At 56.3% G+C, this 16,849-nt stretch overlaps 1 protein-coding gene across 1 annotated transcript; it reads left to right on the top strand.

Moving 5' to 3' along the window:
• The first annotated feature begins 6,648 nt into the window (after positions 1 to 6,648).
• On the top strand, positions 6,649 to 16,709 carry LFNG (LFNG O-fucosylpeptide 3-beta-N-acetylglucosaminyltransferase). The gene is made up of 8 exons (XM_072349558.1): positions 6,649 to 7,130; positions 12,964 to 13,012; positions 13,701 to 13,800; positions 13,976 to 14,129; positions 14,264 to 14,349; positions 14,617 to 14,782; positions 15,203 to 15,288; positions 15,400 to 16,709. Exons 1-8 carry the CDS (start codon positions 6,747 to 6,749, stop codon positions 15,464 to 15,466), a joined length of 1,092 nt encoding a protein of 363 aa, XP_072205659.1. The 5' UTR covers positions 6,649 to 6,746; the 3' UTR covers positions 15,467 to 16,709.
• Positions 16,710 to 16,849: the final 140 nt, after the last annotated feature.

Raw genomic sequence — 16,849 nt, 5'->3', positions numbered from 1 at the left:
TCTTTTGAGGTCAGGGAACAGCGGACGCTCACGGGGCTCAGGACCGAGGTTTCAGCTAGAGGAGCAATCTCTCTGCCGAGGACGCCTTGTCCCTTCCAGGAGTACAAACCATGTTGCCTCCACCCTTCCTGATGAGAACCTTTTCAAGCTCCAGGGAGTGGCAATAAAGTGTTTCCTTGCGTTTTGCTACCAGGCTTTTGGAACAGCCACTGACACCAGCCCTCCCCAGGTGACAGCAGTGTGCAGAATGACAGCATGGATCTCCGTTGTGGTTTCCCAGCCCATGGGACTCCCCCTGCACCTTGGCTCCAGGCAGCAGGTGGCACAGGCTGCCCACGAGCCCCAGGGCACCTCCTGCAGTATTTGGATTTGGATTCCTCCTTGTGCGAATAAATCCAGGTCTGAAGGCTCTGGGTGGTGGGAACATCTTTCCCCATCACCTGGCTGGGTTCTTTGCACTGAACTTATATGTATGGGAGAGTAATTCCAAGAGGACTGCTCAGACCCCCAGATGGGCACCTCACACTGGGCACCTTGGTGGGAGCATATGGAGATGGAAGCACAAGTGAGGCTTGGGGGGCCTGGGATCAATAGTATCCAAGATCAAGAACATGGGAACAAGAACATGGGAAGAAATGTTGTGAACTCTCATTGCCATGTGGATTTGTTCTGGCTTCTCTACATTTGGGACTGAAAATATTCTCTTCTCAAAAGGATCATCTGCTGTTGGTTGGCCACCACAAGGCCATCCCATGGCATGGGTGGATTTCAAGGAAGGGAAGGATTTGTCATAGCAAGCTAACTCCCCAGAGGCTTAAAAACACGTTTTTAATGAAGTTTAAGGGGTGGTTCTGAGTTCTTCTGAGCAAGGCGATCCTGCAGCAGCTGGGCTGAAACACAGCAAGAACAAACGCTGACTTATAAGTATTCTGCTTGCATCTATGAAGAATTCTTCCTCTCTTCTTCAAGTCTCAGGCCTTTTCACCTGGAGCCTTTCTTCTGAATAAATTGCTGCTGTAAATTCCAGTGTCTGACAACATCCTTGTCCTTGGGCTGTGTGTGCACTTAAGAGCTTTCATGGAAGCACGAAGATTGCCCTTGCTATGCTGATTTGCTGTGGAACCCTGGAAGTTTGGAGTTCCCCGTCTTGGATGGTTTCTTCCCCTGTTCATGGCTAATCTGTGCCCTTCATTCACAGCTGGGCAAAATGCTGCCTGTGTTCTAGAGATCTGAAAGCTGAGAGCCGTGGGCTGGGAGGGATGCAGAGCTCAAGCACATCCCTCATCCCCAGACTTGTCTCACTGATCCCAAATGATCGCGCTGAGCCCCCTCAGCCATTGGGGTATGCACTTTGGTGTCCACACGAGCAAACCCTTTGGCCATGTGGGGCCCTGCAGTATTTCTGGGTCTCAGAGAAGCTATTCAAGGGGAAAACCACGTGCACATTCTTCAGAACAATGGAGCCCAGCTCCAGGACGATGCTGTGGTCCAGGCGCATCCTCTGAGGACTAAACCCTACAGGAATACCTGAAAGAGGAAGACTATAGTTAAACTTCCAGTTCCCCTAGAAGGTGGAAGACAATAGGCAGCCACTGTAAGGCATTTCCTGCCTTTCTATTGTTCCCCTGATCAATCTTTGAACTCACTGTCTGCAAAGGGACAGACCTTCTAATTACAGAACTGGGTGATGAGCTGCACACAGGCCCTTGTGTGCATCACCCCATTGTGTGCACCCCACTGGGACAGACCCCAGGCAGCTGGATGAAGGTCTTTTTGGTGAGCATTCACTGCTGCCAATGCTTCTCCATCACATGGGGCTCACCAGGACCCGGAGTATCCCACTGTCCCCCTGCACACCCTGAGCCCTGCACAGAGCTGGCGCAGGGCCGGGCTGTTCTATGGGGCAGGCAGCACGTCCCCATCCCCACACCGGGGCACCCAGCCCAGCTCAGCCCCTGCTTCCCTTTATCTCATCCCAATTCCCAGCCCTGGCTCCCAATTAAAGGGTAAAAACACGTGGGATCCAGGCCAGGCACGAATGGTTTCTGCACAGCAATTAGCCCGACGTGAGCGAAGAACAATTAGCGCTGCTCGCTGGAATTCGGCCATTGTGCCGTTCATTGTATGTTTTTGCCTTAAAAGGGGGCCACGGTGTTGGGAGGAGAGCAAGGGCCCCGATTCGCAGCGCCGGGCTGACATTTGCACTATGTTAGTCATGCTACATGTCAACATTTTTGTGAGCTTTCCAAAAACAGAAATTCTAATGGGATGTTTTAATCCTGTCCACACCCCCGCAAGTCCCCCCCTTTACCCCCTCCCATCATTCCCCCTCCTTTTCCCCATTCACTTCCCACCTCCCCCCTCCTCCTCGCTGCCCTGTACCGAGCTTATACCACCCTCTCAGCTTTGGCTCCCGGAAACCAGAGCAGCGAAATTCCAATTTATACTAACATCACATGAAAAATGAACTGTGGTTTTTAATCCCCTTTGCTGGGGTGGGGGGCGGGGGGAGGTGGGAAAAGAGCAAAAGATTTCCTGGGGCTGTGGGATGTGGGGAAGGGGCTTTCAGAGACCACCAAGGGGAGGCAGGGAAAGTGGTGGGTGAATGTCACAGAGTGCTCGTCAATGGGGTGATGGAGAAACCAAGGAGCTGTGGGAGCCTGGAGAGAAACCACATTACCACAGGGGGTTGGAAATAGCTTTGGTGTGAAGGCAGGAGCAGGGTGACATATATCTGATGTGTGTGGATGCAGAAGCTGGATGCAGCCCTGGATTCCCTAGGGAGCAGTCAGGGTGGAGATGCCTGGGGCAAGGATCCAAAAGGATCCTGGATCCTTCTGCACCATCAGGTTTGGGGGACCTGGAGGTTCAGGTGGCTGTGAGCAGGGAGGGGAGGGTGGGACCCCATCCATCATGAGGGGAGCTGGGAAGGGAACATCTGGGGATTTATTGGGGTGGGTGTGGAGGTGGAGGGGAGGGATAGCTCTGGACCTGCTGCCCTGGAGACAGGAGCCCCAGTACCATGCATCCACTTGGGGGAAACTGAGGTACCATCACTGGTGTGAGCTGGGAGCTCTGTCTGTCTGCCTGTCTGTCTGTCTGTCCATCTTCAGTGCACTCTCCTTTCCACGCCTATTTTCACCTTTATTTGTAACACAACAGATCCATTCCCCTAAGGAAAGCACATCACACACCCTGGCCATGGAGAACCAGGAGGGGCACTGACCCAGCGTGAACCCCCCCATTTCATCTCCCCTCTGCCCAGCTGAATGGTGAGCACGAGGATCTATGCTGACCACCCTCCTGTGCCCCCGCCTTTCTTCCAGTGTGTCCATGAGTCCTCAAACCCTTCCCAGCAATGGGGCCTTGATCTGGGGGCAGTGGGGTTGGAAATGGCTCTGGTGGGAGAAGAATGTGGGATGGAGATGAGAGGGGGACTGTCCCCTCCCGCCACCACCAAAGCCTGAAATTCTTAGACCTGAAGGAGTCACCACCAAATTCCATTCAACTGACAGAAAAGAAATCAAATCCTTTTAAAGAGAGCCCACTTTCCCCACAAGAATGCTCCCCCAGCCTTTTGTTGCAGGGCTCTGCTTTCCCCCAGCAGCTCAGAGGAAGCTGCTCCAATACATTAACCAGTTTAACTCACTCGTGACCCCCCCTGCCCGCCACACAATGGGGCTCTTCGCCCGCTTTTTCCCCCTCTCCCTTTCAGGATCTAAATCCCCCGCTGTTCCCCACTCGCTGCCTCTCTCACTCAACCTTTCTCAGGCCTCTGCTTCAGCCCAGGGAAATAATAACGCTTTGCATTTCTATAGACCCCTGGCCCCATGGGATCTTAGCGCTCCCTGAACACATCGTCCTGTCCCCCAAAGCCCAGGGGACCCGAGGGATAAGGGAGAAGCCTTTGGGTCTGAGGCTGTGGAGGGGTCATGGTGTTCAGATTGGGTCTTTGGAGCTGGAGAAGGTTGGGGACAGCCAGGGCTGGAGACGAAGGCGGCGCAGCACCCACAGGTTGGGTACCACCAATGATAGAGATGGGGACAGCTCATCACTCACCAATGGTACCACACTACAATGGGGTGGGGAGGGTTTATATTTACAGAGGAGTTAGGAAACCCCAATGTGTGAACAAAAACTGAGTCCTGCCTTGGGTCTGAATAGCACTACCCCATTCCCTGATGCACACAATGAGAAGTTAACCAAACCCAGGCTGGCGGCACAGAACTCTGCTGCAGGATGCTGCTGGCTTCCTACCAGTAATTGATGCAAAGTCTCTTTTGTGCTGACAGAAAATCCCAGAAAGAGAAAAAAAAAAAAGAAAGGTGGGGAATGGGGTGGGCAGCAGCAACGTGGCTCCCAGCCGCCCTCCTCCTTCTCCTCCACTGCACATCCCAGTGCATGGGGCCAAACTCTGTTAAATTCCCACAACACCACGATCGTGGTGAAGTCTGTGTCCAACAAAACTTTTAACCCCTTTTTTTTTCTATACAATCTTGATACAATCCACAGCTCCAGTGCTGTGCTTCTCCCCGATGACCCGAACACTTTATTATGGGGGATTTATTTACCCTTTTTAACATCCCCAAGAAGCTGTGAGCTTCTTAGGGACCACCTATCGAGCACCAGGGTCAGGCTGCAGCAGGGGAGGTGATGCAGAGGGTTTAAACCAATTTAAAGAAACCTAATCCCATGGTGTGGCTGAAAGAGAGATGGCCCACACCAGCCCCTGCCCTGGGTGAATGCAGCCAGGGAAAATCAATGTGGGGTTTTGGTGGGGTTAATTTGCAGTGGGACAGAGCTGGTGTTGTGCCTCTGCCCGCTGTCTGGCTGGTACTGCACGGCAGGGTTCCCATGGGGTCCTCTCATCTCTTCACCCCATCACGCTGCCTCTTTGGGTACCAGTCATCCCATCATCCCATTGCCTTGTCCCCAAGCTCCAGACATTCCCATGCTGGGTATTGGCTGATCAAGGCCAGGTGCCTGGAGAGGAAGCCTGCAGGGACACAGCTGATCCCTGGGGAGCTGCTCTCCAGCGGGACAGTGCCAACAAAAGAAAAGCTTTCTCCAGCACTGCAGCACTCTGGCTCAGGAATGAGATGAGGATTGGCCCCAGGGGACCCTTGTGCCAGTGGCACGGTGGCTTTCAGCCCCTGGCACAGTGTTCTGGATGCACAGAGCCCACATTGTCACCCACCCCATGGCACCAACCGGGACCCCAACATCTGCCCGTGGCGTGTGTCCCCAGCCACCCTGGGGCTGCGAGCAGCTGTCGGGGGACAAGTGCGTGTCCTCCCCTTTTGGCTCCTGGAGAAAGGCGCTCTTTCTTTGCTCAGGGTTTTGCTGCTCAGGCTTTTCAGCTGCCTCTCAAGCTGCAGTTGCTGTGCCATCGGGTTGGAGACAAAAGGAGATGAGGAAAAGAAAACAGAGGCTCAAAGGCTGGGCTTCGGCAATAGTGGGAAGTGGCAAGTGTGGGATTTGGTGCCTGTGTCTGTAGGGTCCAACTGCTTAATTTTTTTTCTGCTTCCCTTTATTATGGGACACTTCTGCGGCAGGATGGGTCCCTCCTCAGCTACAGGCAGTGCCATACAACTCCAAAGCTGTGCCCACAGTCTTCCGCAGCACTTTTGGCCATGGGTAAAGTGTTAGAGGGCTGAACAGGGTGATACATATCCCAAAAGCAGGGGAAGGCCAATGCTGGGGCTTGTCTGAGGAAGCAGCCTCCCTGCTTCGTCCTGCCTGGTATTATAACATTGTTTATGCAGTGCCAGAGATGAATGGAGCACGTGACAGCAGGAAAAATGCGAGTTGGACAAGAGCCCTGCCCAAAAATGCGGCAGCCCCTGATTATGGCGTTGCAGAGCAGCACGGGCCCAAACCCAAATCTGCCTCCCTGCAGCAGACACAGAAAAGCCCAAGACTAGGATAAGGGAGGAAAGAGGCCCTGCCATTGGTGCCAGTAAAACATCAGGTTGGTGGCACAGCATGGAGCGGCTCTCAACCCAGTGCTCCCTTCCAGCCCCCATTTCTCTCTGGGAACAGAGCATCTCATCAGCACAGCATTACTGCCACAGCTGGCATCCACGGGGGCACCTCGATAGGGTTCATTTTCAGCCTGCACTGTGGGACTGCCCATCATATGGGTTCCACAGCACATGGCACAGGGTCAGCCAGATCTGCCCAAGCAGGGGTTGTCGGGCTTCCTTCTGAACCTGGCACTTGGTGGAAGCAACAGAAGTGCCGCTTGTTTTTTTTTCTTTGCTATTAATTTTTTAAGTCAGCCCGGATGTTGGTCAGGCTGAGCAGTGCTCAGCTCTGTGAGGGGCTTGTGGGGATCACGGGGCTCCCACCCCACACCTCAGCAGGACGGCAAGGGAAGTGGGCAGCACTCCCACCTACCAGAAGAGGACATGGGCGGGTCCACGCAGGACATGACCCACAGGCAGGGAGCAGCTGGAGCGGGGCAGGAATTGAGAGGGGCTGGGACTGGCGATGGGGTTGAGGATGAGGATGGGAATGAGGATAGGAATGGGGACGGAGATGGAGATGGGGATGGAGATGGGCTCTGCCTACGCCCCGCGGCCACGCGTGGGGGCGGTGCCGGCGTCGGTCCCTCCCCGGGCGGGGCGGGGGCAGTTTAAAGGCGGCGGCGGCGGCGCGGCGGGGGACGGCGGAGGTGCGGACGGAACGCGGCCGGTGGCGGCGCGGAGTGGAGCCGGGTGGTGGAGGCGGCAGCGAGGAGGAGGATGCTGAAGAGCTGCGGGAGGAAGCTGCTCCTGTCCCTCGTGGGCTCCATGTTCACCTGCCTGCTGGTGCTCATGGTGGAGCCGCCGGGCAGGCCGGGGCTGGCTGGGGGAGAAGCCGGCGGGGCTCAGCGGGCGCTGCAGAGCCTGGGGGCGGCCCGGCCGGCGGGGCAGGGGGCTCCGGGCTTCCGCAGCTTCGCCGATTACTTCGGGCGGCTGAGCCGGGCACGCCGCGAGCTGCCGGCCGCCCCCCCGAGCCCCCCGCGGCCGCCAGCCGAGGACATCTCCCCCCGCGACGTCTTCATCGCCGTCAAAACCACCAAAAAGTTCCACAAAGCGCGGCTGGAGCTGCTGCTCGACACCTGGATCTCCCGCAACCGCGACATGGTAAGGTCGCACCCGGCAGGTGCCAACGGGGCCGCGCCGTTGCCACCTTCTCTTTTCGCTCCCTTCGGGCTCACCGGGGGTTTCTGAAGCGGGGTTGGTGGCTTTCGGGAGGGGAGAGGTGCGGGGTGGCTTTGGGAAGAGGGAGCGATGCAAGGAGCTTGGTCGCCCCTCACCGAGCGGTCAGACCCCAAAAGCCCTGAGCTCTCGTGGAGGGTTCTTTCCCTTGACCTGCTTTCCGCTGGGGAAACTGAGGCACGGCGGCGGGGCAGCCCCTCACCCCCGGAGCCGCGCCAGGATCTGGGCAGCGCTGGGGGCTCCGGCAGCGGGTACCAGCCCTGCCTCCCCGGCACACCGCCGTCTGCACGGCCTGACCCTTTCTCTGTCCTTCAGTGCTGAAACCGAACTTACAAGAAAGAAAAATGCATTTCCTTAGGAAATGTGCCTGGCCATCTGCTCTTGAGACACTTTTCCTAGCCGTAGGCAGCTTCCCGAGCCAGTGAAGCCCTGTCCTAACCTCCCCATCCGACTGTCTTCACGTGTTTCCTCCTGCCCCGGAGCTCCGTTTCTCGCTGTTTGTCGGAAGCCCGAAGTGGCGGCGGGTGGGACCGACGTGTCCCTGCCTCCTTCCTCGACTGGTCGGGCCCTGCCGGTTGCCCCGAGCACCACAGATTATTTTCCCTTTAATTTATTTTCCCGTGTTTTGTCCCGCGGGGATCTTTTCCTCTTTCTGCTCTGGGTTTGGCAGCGGCTCTGCCTCCCTTCTCGGTGCGGTTATTTAATGGAAACCTCTATTATGCTCCGCTGTCACTGCGAAAGGGGTGGAGAGTGGGGGGGGGGGGGGGGGGAAACGAGCTCTCTTTGAGCACCTACGGTTGATCCTGGGAATGGCTGCTCTTCTCGCCCCCCGCCCTCCCCTCCAGTGAGCTCCGGCTTTCTTCTGGGTTTTTTTCTTTTTGCTTTGTTTTGCTCCGTTTGTCCGTTTGGATTCCCAGAGCCCCGCGCCTCGGCTCTCACGCTGTCCCCCTGGGCACGCTAACAAAGCCCCTTTTCTCCCGGCGCAGAGAAAAGGCTTCGCAGCCTCTTGTGTGGCACTTTCCATGGGAACGGGGGAGCCGGAGCCGGCCGTGTCCAGGTCAGGTTGCCTAGAGATGAGGGCCACGAAGCCAGGGGGGCTGCAGCCCGTGAGGTGCCCGCCCGGGAGCCGCGTGCTGAGTGATGGCCCTTGTGCGGTACTTAAGGACGAGGGGCTGTGAGAGCCGGCAGCACCGCCAGCTCCTGCGGGGACACCCTGCGCTGCTGCCGTCGGCTCTGTGCTTCCCACGTTGCCCCAGCCTCTGTCTTGGGGAATCATTAGAGTTCCTCTAGGCTTAGGGCCACCCTGGGCTCCTCCAGATCTGGGGATGTGTTTTGGTGTTGGTGCAGTGTGGCTTCTCTCCATCACTCCTGCATCACCTCCTGGCTGGGGATGGGTGTTTGTGCTCTGTGGTTTGTGGTGGGCTCCAGTGTCTTTCTGGATCTGAGTCAGGCCCATCTCAGTTCGGGTGTGCTGAGGGGAAGTTGGTGCAGCCCCTGGTGCAGCATCTCTCTCCCCCTCCAAACCTCCTTCTCTGCAAGAAGGGGTTAGATCTGGCAGTTATCTCCAGCCTGCCCCTGACAGATAGGAGGAATAGCTATTGTGTTCCTCCTGGCTGCCCTTTGTTCTGCCTACAATAGGCCCCGCTTCCTGCACTCTGGCCCATTGCACTACAGTGTTCTCAGGGCAGTGGGCACCCCCTTCTCCTTCCTGCCTCTTTCTGCACAGAGGGCAGAACCCTATTCCCTGCTCAGTCTGCTCTGTGCAGTGCAGCCAAGGCTGGGGACAGGCAGCCCTGGGGAAGAGCTGTGGGGTTTTCCCATCCTTGCTTTGGGGGGCATTCCCAGCTGTCTCAGCACTGTATCCTTAGGATGTTGGAGTGCAGCCTGGGGAAACCACTGGGAAGAGAAGAGGGAGGGAAAGTGGCCCTTATGCTCAAATCCTGGAACCAGCGAGCCAAAACCATCCAAAAAACCATCCAAACCCACTGTTTCCTGCCATAGCAGAATTACTTAAGAAACATCCCAGTTCTGGGGCACACAGGGCAGCGGGTGCTCAGCACGCTCCATGTTGCCCACGGGGAGCCAGGGCAGGGCTGGCACCACATTACAATCCCATCCCACCTGCGTGGGAGCTGCTCGTTTCCCCCAGCAAAGCACGATAATTGCAGGCTTTGAAAAATTCCTGCTCCCGGCACTGAGGAATGCATTTGCCTTCCGGACAGCACGTTCCTCTGGTGGTGGAGCCCAGATTTCTTTAGCACCTTGGCCAGAGTTTGCATCCTGGAGGAGAAGCGCACGTGTCCCAGTTTGATGCCCGCTGGGGCTCTGGCAGGGCTGGGGTGGAGTGGTGTTAGTGCCAAACCTCGTCTTGCTGGGTGCCACCAGTCCTGGGCTGTGCTGAGCACAGCTAAGCTCAGTGCATGTGTGTGCATTCCTCCCTTGGGATTTGCAGCCCCTGTGGGTTTTTCTTTAGGGAAGAGGTGGTTTGAGCAGGGCCACAGGCACTGTCTGGGCCGTTAATTGCCCGCCCATAACGATGCTGCCGTCCTTGTCAATAAGAGTGTGGTGTGCGTGTAGCGCCAGGCGGGAGGGCGGGGGACCCTGGCTGCACAATGAGCTCATTGTTTGTGCGGAGGTTATTAAAAAATTATAGCATTTAAAATTACAGTGGAGGATTCTTCCTCCTCACTGTGAAGAGCCGGGGGGGGGGGGGGGGGGGGGAGGAAGGGCCCTCAGCCTATTGCCAGGGTGGTGCCCTGAAATCCCTGTGCCAGCGCAGAGCCCATCTGGACAAATAGCTGGTGATAGGGACAGTACCGCTGTGCTGCTCTCAACCTAGAAAAGTGAGCTGCTGCTGCTTCTCTCCTCCTGTGGGGGGGAGAAAAGAGGTGCAGCCCCCCTGTGTGCAAGAGTGGGGGCTGGAGGGGGCTGTGGTGCTCCTAGCACAGGGAAGTGAGATGTGGGGAGGGTGCAGGATTGGTGCACTATGGGGTCACGGGGCTGAGGTTCCCCTTTTTGTAGGAGGAAGGTGGGGTGGGTGTGATGTGTCATCTTTGCCAGCCCTTCTGGAGCACTGTGCAGTGTGGCACAAAGAGGAAGGCTGCCTGCCCTCAGCTCTGCCCAGCCCATAGGATGCTCTGCACAGCTCAGAGCAAACCCACAAGCTCACCCAGCAGAAGGGAAATGAGTCACTGCGAAAGGAGAAATGGAGGGGAGGGTGGCAAAATCTGAAGAAACGCTGTCCCCAGGGGAGAGTTGGCGGCGGCGGCTGGGGGACTCCAGTCCTGTGCACACAGATTGGGGCTGACGCATCCCCTGACTGCAGGGACCTTTGGGGTACCTCTGTGCAGGGCCGGGCTCAGCAGGGGCAGCTATTGTTTGGCGGGGCTTTGGCATCCTGTGTTTCTTGAAGTTGCACTTTTGAGAACAATGAGGTTTCCTGCAAGTCCCGGGGCAGGGGCTCTGGGCAGGCAGTGTGCCGCCAGCGGGCCCTTCCTCCCCTCTGTTCCCCTGGAAAATTAACTGTGTGGGGATGTGAGAGGTCTCGGACCCGTTCAGCACCATAGTGAGGAATGGAAGGCACGTGGACCTGGAGTTGGTGTTGAGTAGGTAATGGCTTAGGGCTGCTGTGTCACATCCCACTGGTGATTGGGGCTGGGGCTTTCGTTGGGTTGTAGCTCTGTGGGCTGTGCTGTGGGATGGGGATGCTGAGGGTGCTCATTGTAATAGCACTAATCCTGCTCTGGGGTGCTGGGCCATGCAGCTCTGTCTGTGTTTTCACCCAGTCTCAGCCAAGACCAGCACAGCCTCTGAGCTCAGTGGTTGTGTCTCACCTGTGTTTTCTTCCCCATCTTTGGACTGTACGGTCAGGTCCCACTGCTGCCGCAATGGGGCTTCTTCCCCATCATGTGGGGATGGGTGCTCTGGTCCCTATCCTTTCCTGGTCCTACTGACAGCTCCTTGTCCAGGAGCTTTGCAGGAAGGTCTATAACAAATGCTGACAAATCAATGAAAAAAGTGAGAGAGAGGTTGTAATGATCTTGGCTTTAGTTGAAATTCTCAGCTGGGTTCTGGCAGTGGAAGGTGAAGGGCCTTCCTTGAAGCAGGTCTGCATGCCCCACCATGTCCCCAAGGTGCCACCAGCGTGGGGAGCCCCTCAGGGATGTGCAGGGGAGGGGCTGGGAGGAGGATGCCTCGGTGGGGTGAGGACTGGGTGAAGGCAAGCAATAAACAATGGTCCCCACAGCCTATTTATAGAGGAGTGCTCTGCAGGGTTATTTTTGGAGCCATGCGGTGGCACAGATGGTGCCTCTGATCTAATGCATCAAACGTGTTCTGTCTCAGATGCTGTGAACCCTGGGAGGTGGGTGCTGAGGGGATCTTCCAGCCCCAGCACCTGGGGGTGTGTGCATCCCTGGGAGCCCTTCCTGTTTCCCAGCCCTGTGCTAGTGGGTTCGTGTCCCCATCCCACAGTGAAACCCTTTGCTTGAGGCCATGCTGATGGATCTGGGGCTAGTCTATGTATCCTCAAACCCAGGGGTGCCCAGCAGGTGCGCGGCTGTGCATTTGTGAAAATTTGCCTTTTCCACTTTTACTCTTTCCTTGTCAAGCCCCACGGGTCACTTGCAGCCCTGTGCCCCAGTTCAGCAGCTCTCAGCTCTCCGCTCTGCTGGGTTAACCAGCGCAGCTGTATGTTAATGACCACCACTGCCCGCTTAACTCTGCTCTGCTGAGTAAAGTCAGCTCGCACCCTGCTATTGTGCAGACCCCACTCCCTCCCCATATAACCCACAAAACCCCCACACGCCACTGGGGCCGGCTGCCTGCGGGGTGGCACTGAGTTTCCAGCTCACTTGGAATTCATCATCCTGTGTCCCCCCTCCCACCACCTCCTGCCTTCCCCCCCCCCCCCCCCCAGCCCTTTTGTCTTTCTTCTTCTGCCCTTTTGTACACGTCTGGTTTGTAATAGCGCTTGGCAGCTGGCTGTGGTTCCTCTCTTCCAGCTTTGTTTGCCGCGCTCTGATTGATCGCGATGCCTCTCCCGCTCCCCTATTCTCTACTTCTCGCCCTTCCCCAAATGCAGGGCAGACAGCAGCCCCCAGCCCCTCCTTTCCCGGGTGACATATGCCAGGAATTAGCTGTGTAAATAGAGGAGTGCAGCAGGGTGGGCAGTGGGTAACAGGAGACAGTGCTCTCTGTGAGGCTGACAGTGGGTACCTATGGGTGCCAGCACCCTACTGGCATTGCCCAGGGAGGCTGTAGGTGCCCCCTACCTGGAGACAGTTCAAGGCCAGGCTGGATGGGGCTGTGAGCAACCTGATAAAGAGGGAGGTGTCCCTGCCTATAGCAGGGGGTTGAAACTAGATGATCTTAAATGTCCTTTCCAACCCAAACCATTCTATGATTGTGCAAGTGGACAGGGCTGCTGATGCAGGTGGGGATGAGGGCAAACACACCTGGCCAGCTGCTTTGGCACTGCCATCTTTGTATGTCAGTTGTTCCAGATGAGGTCTGAAGACCCTGCTTGGATGGAGCTGTTGGCTGCACCTGCCCTGTGCTATCCCCATATCCTTGTGGGATGTGCTGGGACGGGGCTGTGCTTTGCAGTCTTCTCTGTCCAAGACTGAGAGCATCATGGGGGCTGCTTTGGGTTTTAGCCAGGAGGGAGAACTTGCTTGTCATGGGGATGCTGGGACATGGCCAGAGCCCTGCTGTCTCAGCCCTTTGGTCCTCAAAGGCACCTCATCTTTTCTTTCAGACCTTCATCTTCACGGATGGGGAGGATGAGGAGCTGAAGAAGCAAGCACGTGAGTCCCTTTGTGTGCATGGGCTGAGCACGCGGTGCTTGGGGCTGTGCTGGAGTCCTGCCCAGCACCCCCGAGCAGGGGAATGCCAAAAGAAGAAAATAAAGGTTGAACTGCTGCAGTGTAGACGCGGGGTTTTATGGGGACGTGGAGCTGGCAGCCGCTCCCCGGGGTTGGGGTCAGCTCAGCCTATTCTCCCCATGCAAATGACTCCTTTTCAGGCTGGGAAGCAATTCCCTTTGAGCTGGGCAAGCAAATAACAGGTGGCCGCTGTGGGAAAAAGCAGTGGGAACAGAGTGAGGTTTTGGCTGTCACATCCTGGGTGGAGAAGCCGGGCCTTGGATATCCCCCTCCCACCCCCCCCATTCATCCCCTGCCCTTGCATCCAGGGTGGCTGGGGCACATCCCTCAGGGTGATGTAGGGGGGTTAGTACATAGCCCTGGGGCATGACTCAACCCCATTCCATCTGCATCCCCTGCTCACCCTATTCCTTATCTCACATTGATTCAAAAGCCATTCTTCCTAGAAATTTGTCCTTTATTCAAAACAACGTGGCACAGAGACCATCGGGCACCATAGATGCCCTTGGGATCCCTCCCATCGCACCTGTGATGCTCACAGTGGAGCATCTGCATTTGAGGGAGTGGGATGTCCCAGTACTGGGCTTTAACTCCATGTCTCTTCCCTTAGGAAATGTTATCAACACCAACTGCTCAGCTGCACACAGCCGCCAGGCCCTGTCCTGCAAGATGGCTGTGGAGTACGACAAGTTCATCGAGTCGGGGAGAAAGTAAGGAGTGCCTGGGTCTGCCTGGAGGGGGCCAGGGCTGTAATTCATAATGGGGTGGCATTTTGGGGGTTGTAATTTGTCATGAGGTTTGCATTATTTGGGGCCGTAATTCATCATGGGGTCAGGGCAGGGAGCTGCCCCAGCCTGATGGGACACGGTTGTGCTGATGCCACAGGTGGTTCTGTCATGTGGATGATGACAACTACGTGAATGTGAGGACGCTGGTGAAGCTGCTTTCCAGCTATCCCCACACACAAGACATCTACATCGGGAAGCCCAGCCTGGACAGACCCATCCAGGCCACAGAGAGGATCAGCGAGAATAAGATGGTGAGGGGGGCACATGAAGGGGGGACCACGAGGCATCATCACTCCATGGCATTGGAGGGAGGTTGGGTTTAATTTGGGCTTGACTTTGCTTCAGCAGGAGGTGATCTCATTGCCTTTGCTCCCTTCTCTTGCAGCACCCTGTGCATTTCTGGTTTGCCACGGGAGGAGCAGGGTTTTGTATCAGCCGAGGGCTGGCACTGAAGATGAGCCCTTGGGCCAGGTAAGCGTTGGCATTGCTCTTCCATGGGGACTCAGCATGATTCCAACGGGGCACAGAGGAGCGACAACATCTTTAGGGACGTTTGAACACGTCCTACCACTTTGCTCTCTTTGCCTTGATGGAGTTTTCTGCAGGGGCTTGGAAACAAGCTGGGTAGCACCTCCATTCCCCCAAACCTAATTGCTTTTTAGTTAGAGCCTGGACTCCATGGGGTGCCCACATTCCTCTGGGCTTTGCTCCTCTGCAGCTCCTTTTGTCTCCCCACAGTGGGGGCCACTTCATGAGCACCGCGGAGAAGATCCGCCTGCCCGATGACTGCACCATTGGCTACATCATCGAGTCCGTGCTGGGCGTGAAGCTCATCCGCAGCAACCTCTTCCACTCTCACTTGGAGAACCTCCACCAGGTGCCCAAGACAGAGATTCACAAACAGGTAACCCTGCCCTGATGGCCCTGGGATGGATAGAGAGGTTGGGATGGACAGCACCTTTGTATGGTTTTACCTGTTGGGAATTGGGCATGCAATGGGATTTGGGGAACCTGGAGCAAGGCCCCATTTGAGTAGGGGTGGTCTGGGCTGAGCCTTGGTCTGGGTTACTCAGCACGCATCCCCAGCCAAGTGCCTTACAGCAAGGATTTCATCCAAGGTTTGTTGTTTGGGTTCCCTTTGTGAGAGGTCACCTTATTCTTTATTGAGCAAAGTGGGTATCCCAGCTAAGGTATGATAGATGTGCTTCCAAACAGTCAGTGGAGAGGGAGAGTCCCCTCAGAACTAGGGGTGAATTTGGCAGCCTTCAATTGGTTCCCAATGGCTGCACCATCAGCTGCTTGACCCTCCACGTTGTTCCCCCAGGTGACATTAAGCTATGGCATGTTTGAAAACAAGCGCAACTCCATCCACATGAAGGGAGCCTTCTCCGTGGAGGAGGACCCATCCAGGTGAGATGGGGGGGGGGTCCTATCCCACTCCCCCCAGCAGGAGCTCCTTTGGGTTGTGCCACTGTATGGCCATCGCTGTTGTGTGTTCAGCATCCCCCTTCTCCTCCTCAGGTTTCGCTCTGTGCACTGCCTGCTGTACCCCGACACGCCGTGGTGCCCCTCCAACGTGGTGTACTAGGAGACGTGTGTCCCCTCCCAACCTCGTCCCAAATCTCCCCGGTATCCGACGGGTGTGCGGGACCTGCGTGCATGCAGGTGTGTCAGTCCTCCGGACGGACCTTGTTGCTGTGGTATTGCACAGTGTGTGTGTACTGAAGGCTGCTGTGCGGCCCTTTGTCCCCTGCCCACCCTGCCCTGCCTGGGGACGGCGAGTGGGGACGGGTCCTGAGCACTTAACCCCAGGGCATGGGGTGAGCCCCTGCCCGCCGGCAGCCCCGCGCCATGCGTGGGGAGCGCAGCTCTGCATCCCCCCGCCTTGCTTTGCTTGATTTCCTTCCAGATGTTGGTTTGTTTTTTGGTGTGTTTGCCTCCCCCCGACCCTTCCCCAGCTCTACCCCCTTCCTCTTTCCTAGCCCTCAAATCTCAGCATCGAGGCTCTGGCTCCTTGGTCAGGGTCACAATTTTACACACTCTCATTCCTTCATGGCCACGGCAAATGCAAAGCTCAGTGCCAGCATTCGCACCGCTCCCCAGAGCCCCCTACATCCTGCTGAAATGTTTTCAGCGGCGTAAATCTATGCACTATTTATAGAGACCAATTTAAAGACTTTCTATAAATATGAGGAGAAGAGGGAGGAGGGCTTTTCCGGAGCTGTGTGTGCACAGTGCTGTGGTGTCTCCCCTGGTGTCTCCTCCTGGGCTGAGCACGGGCAACCCCACACCCTGGCACATAGCATTGGGAGGAGCCTTGTGGCTGTGTACCCCCCATCTATGGGGCTGGAGTGTCCTCCTGCATGTGGGTGCTGCTGGGGGCTGGTGCACCTGGGATGCTTGTGGCAGTGTTGTTTCCCAGCCTGGCATTGCTCTTTGGTGCAATGGGAGAGTGACTGGCGCCCTAAAATCACAGGTGCCCCCTAACCCCTCCCAGCACTGTTGTATGTTGTCCTATGGCTCTGCTGGGAAACCTAGGAGTGGGGTCCCACCTTCCCAGGTACAGCCAGAGCAAAACCAGTTTGGGAAACACTGCCTGGGCGCAATGTTTGCCGTGAGCCAAGGTGGGATGTAACCCATTGCAAGGAGGGCTGGGGGCTCCATGTCCCCTGTATCCCTCTCTGCATCCCTCTGTGTCCCCTTGTGAGGGGGGACCAGTGGGCAGAGCCAGAGCTGAGCATTTCTGACCCGAAGCTGAGTGAAAATGGCCCATAATGGGTGCGTTGTACATATGTTATTGCGCCAGTATTTTTTTTACTGTGCCTTTTTATAAAAAGAAAAATAGGAAAAAACAAAACAAAAAAAAAAAAAACAAACAAAAAGCAAAACAAAAAAAAAAAGAAAACACAACATGGAGAGTTATGTAGATTTTAAGATGCTTTTTATATGTTTTCTGTGGATCGGAAAAGAA

This window comes from Excalfactoria chinensis, chromosome 14, assembly GCF_039878825.1.
Source record: "Excalfactoria chinensis isolate bCotChi1 chromosome 14, bCotChi1.hap2, whole genome shotgun sequence".
Classification (NCBI taxonomy): domain Eukaryota; kingdom Metazoa; phylum Chordata; class Aves; order Galliformes; family Phasianidae; genus Excalfactoria; species Excalfactoria chinensis.
This window is presented reverse-complemented; position numbering and strand designations above follow the sequence as displayed.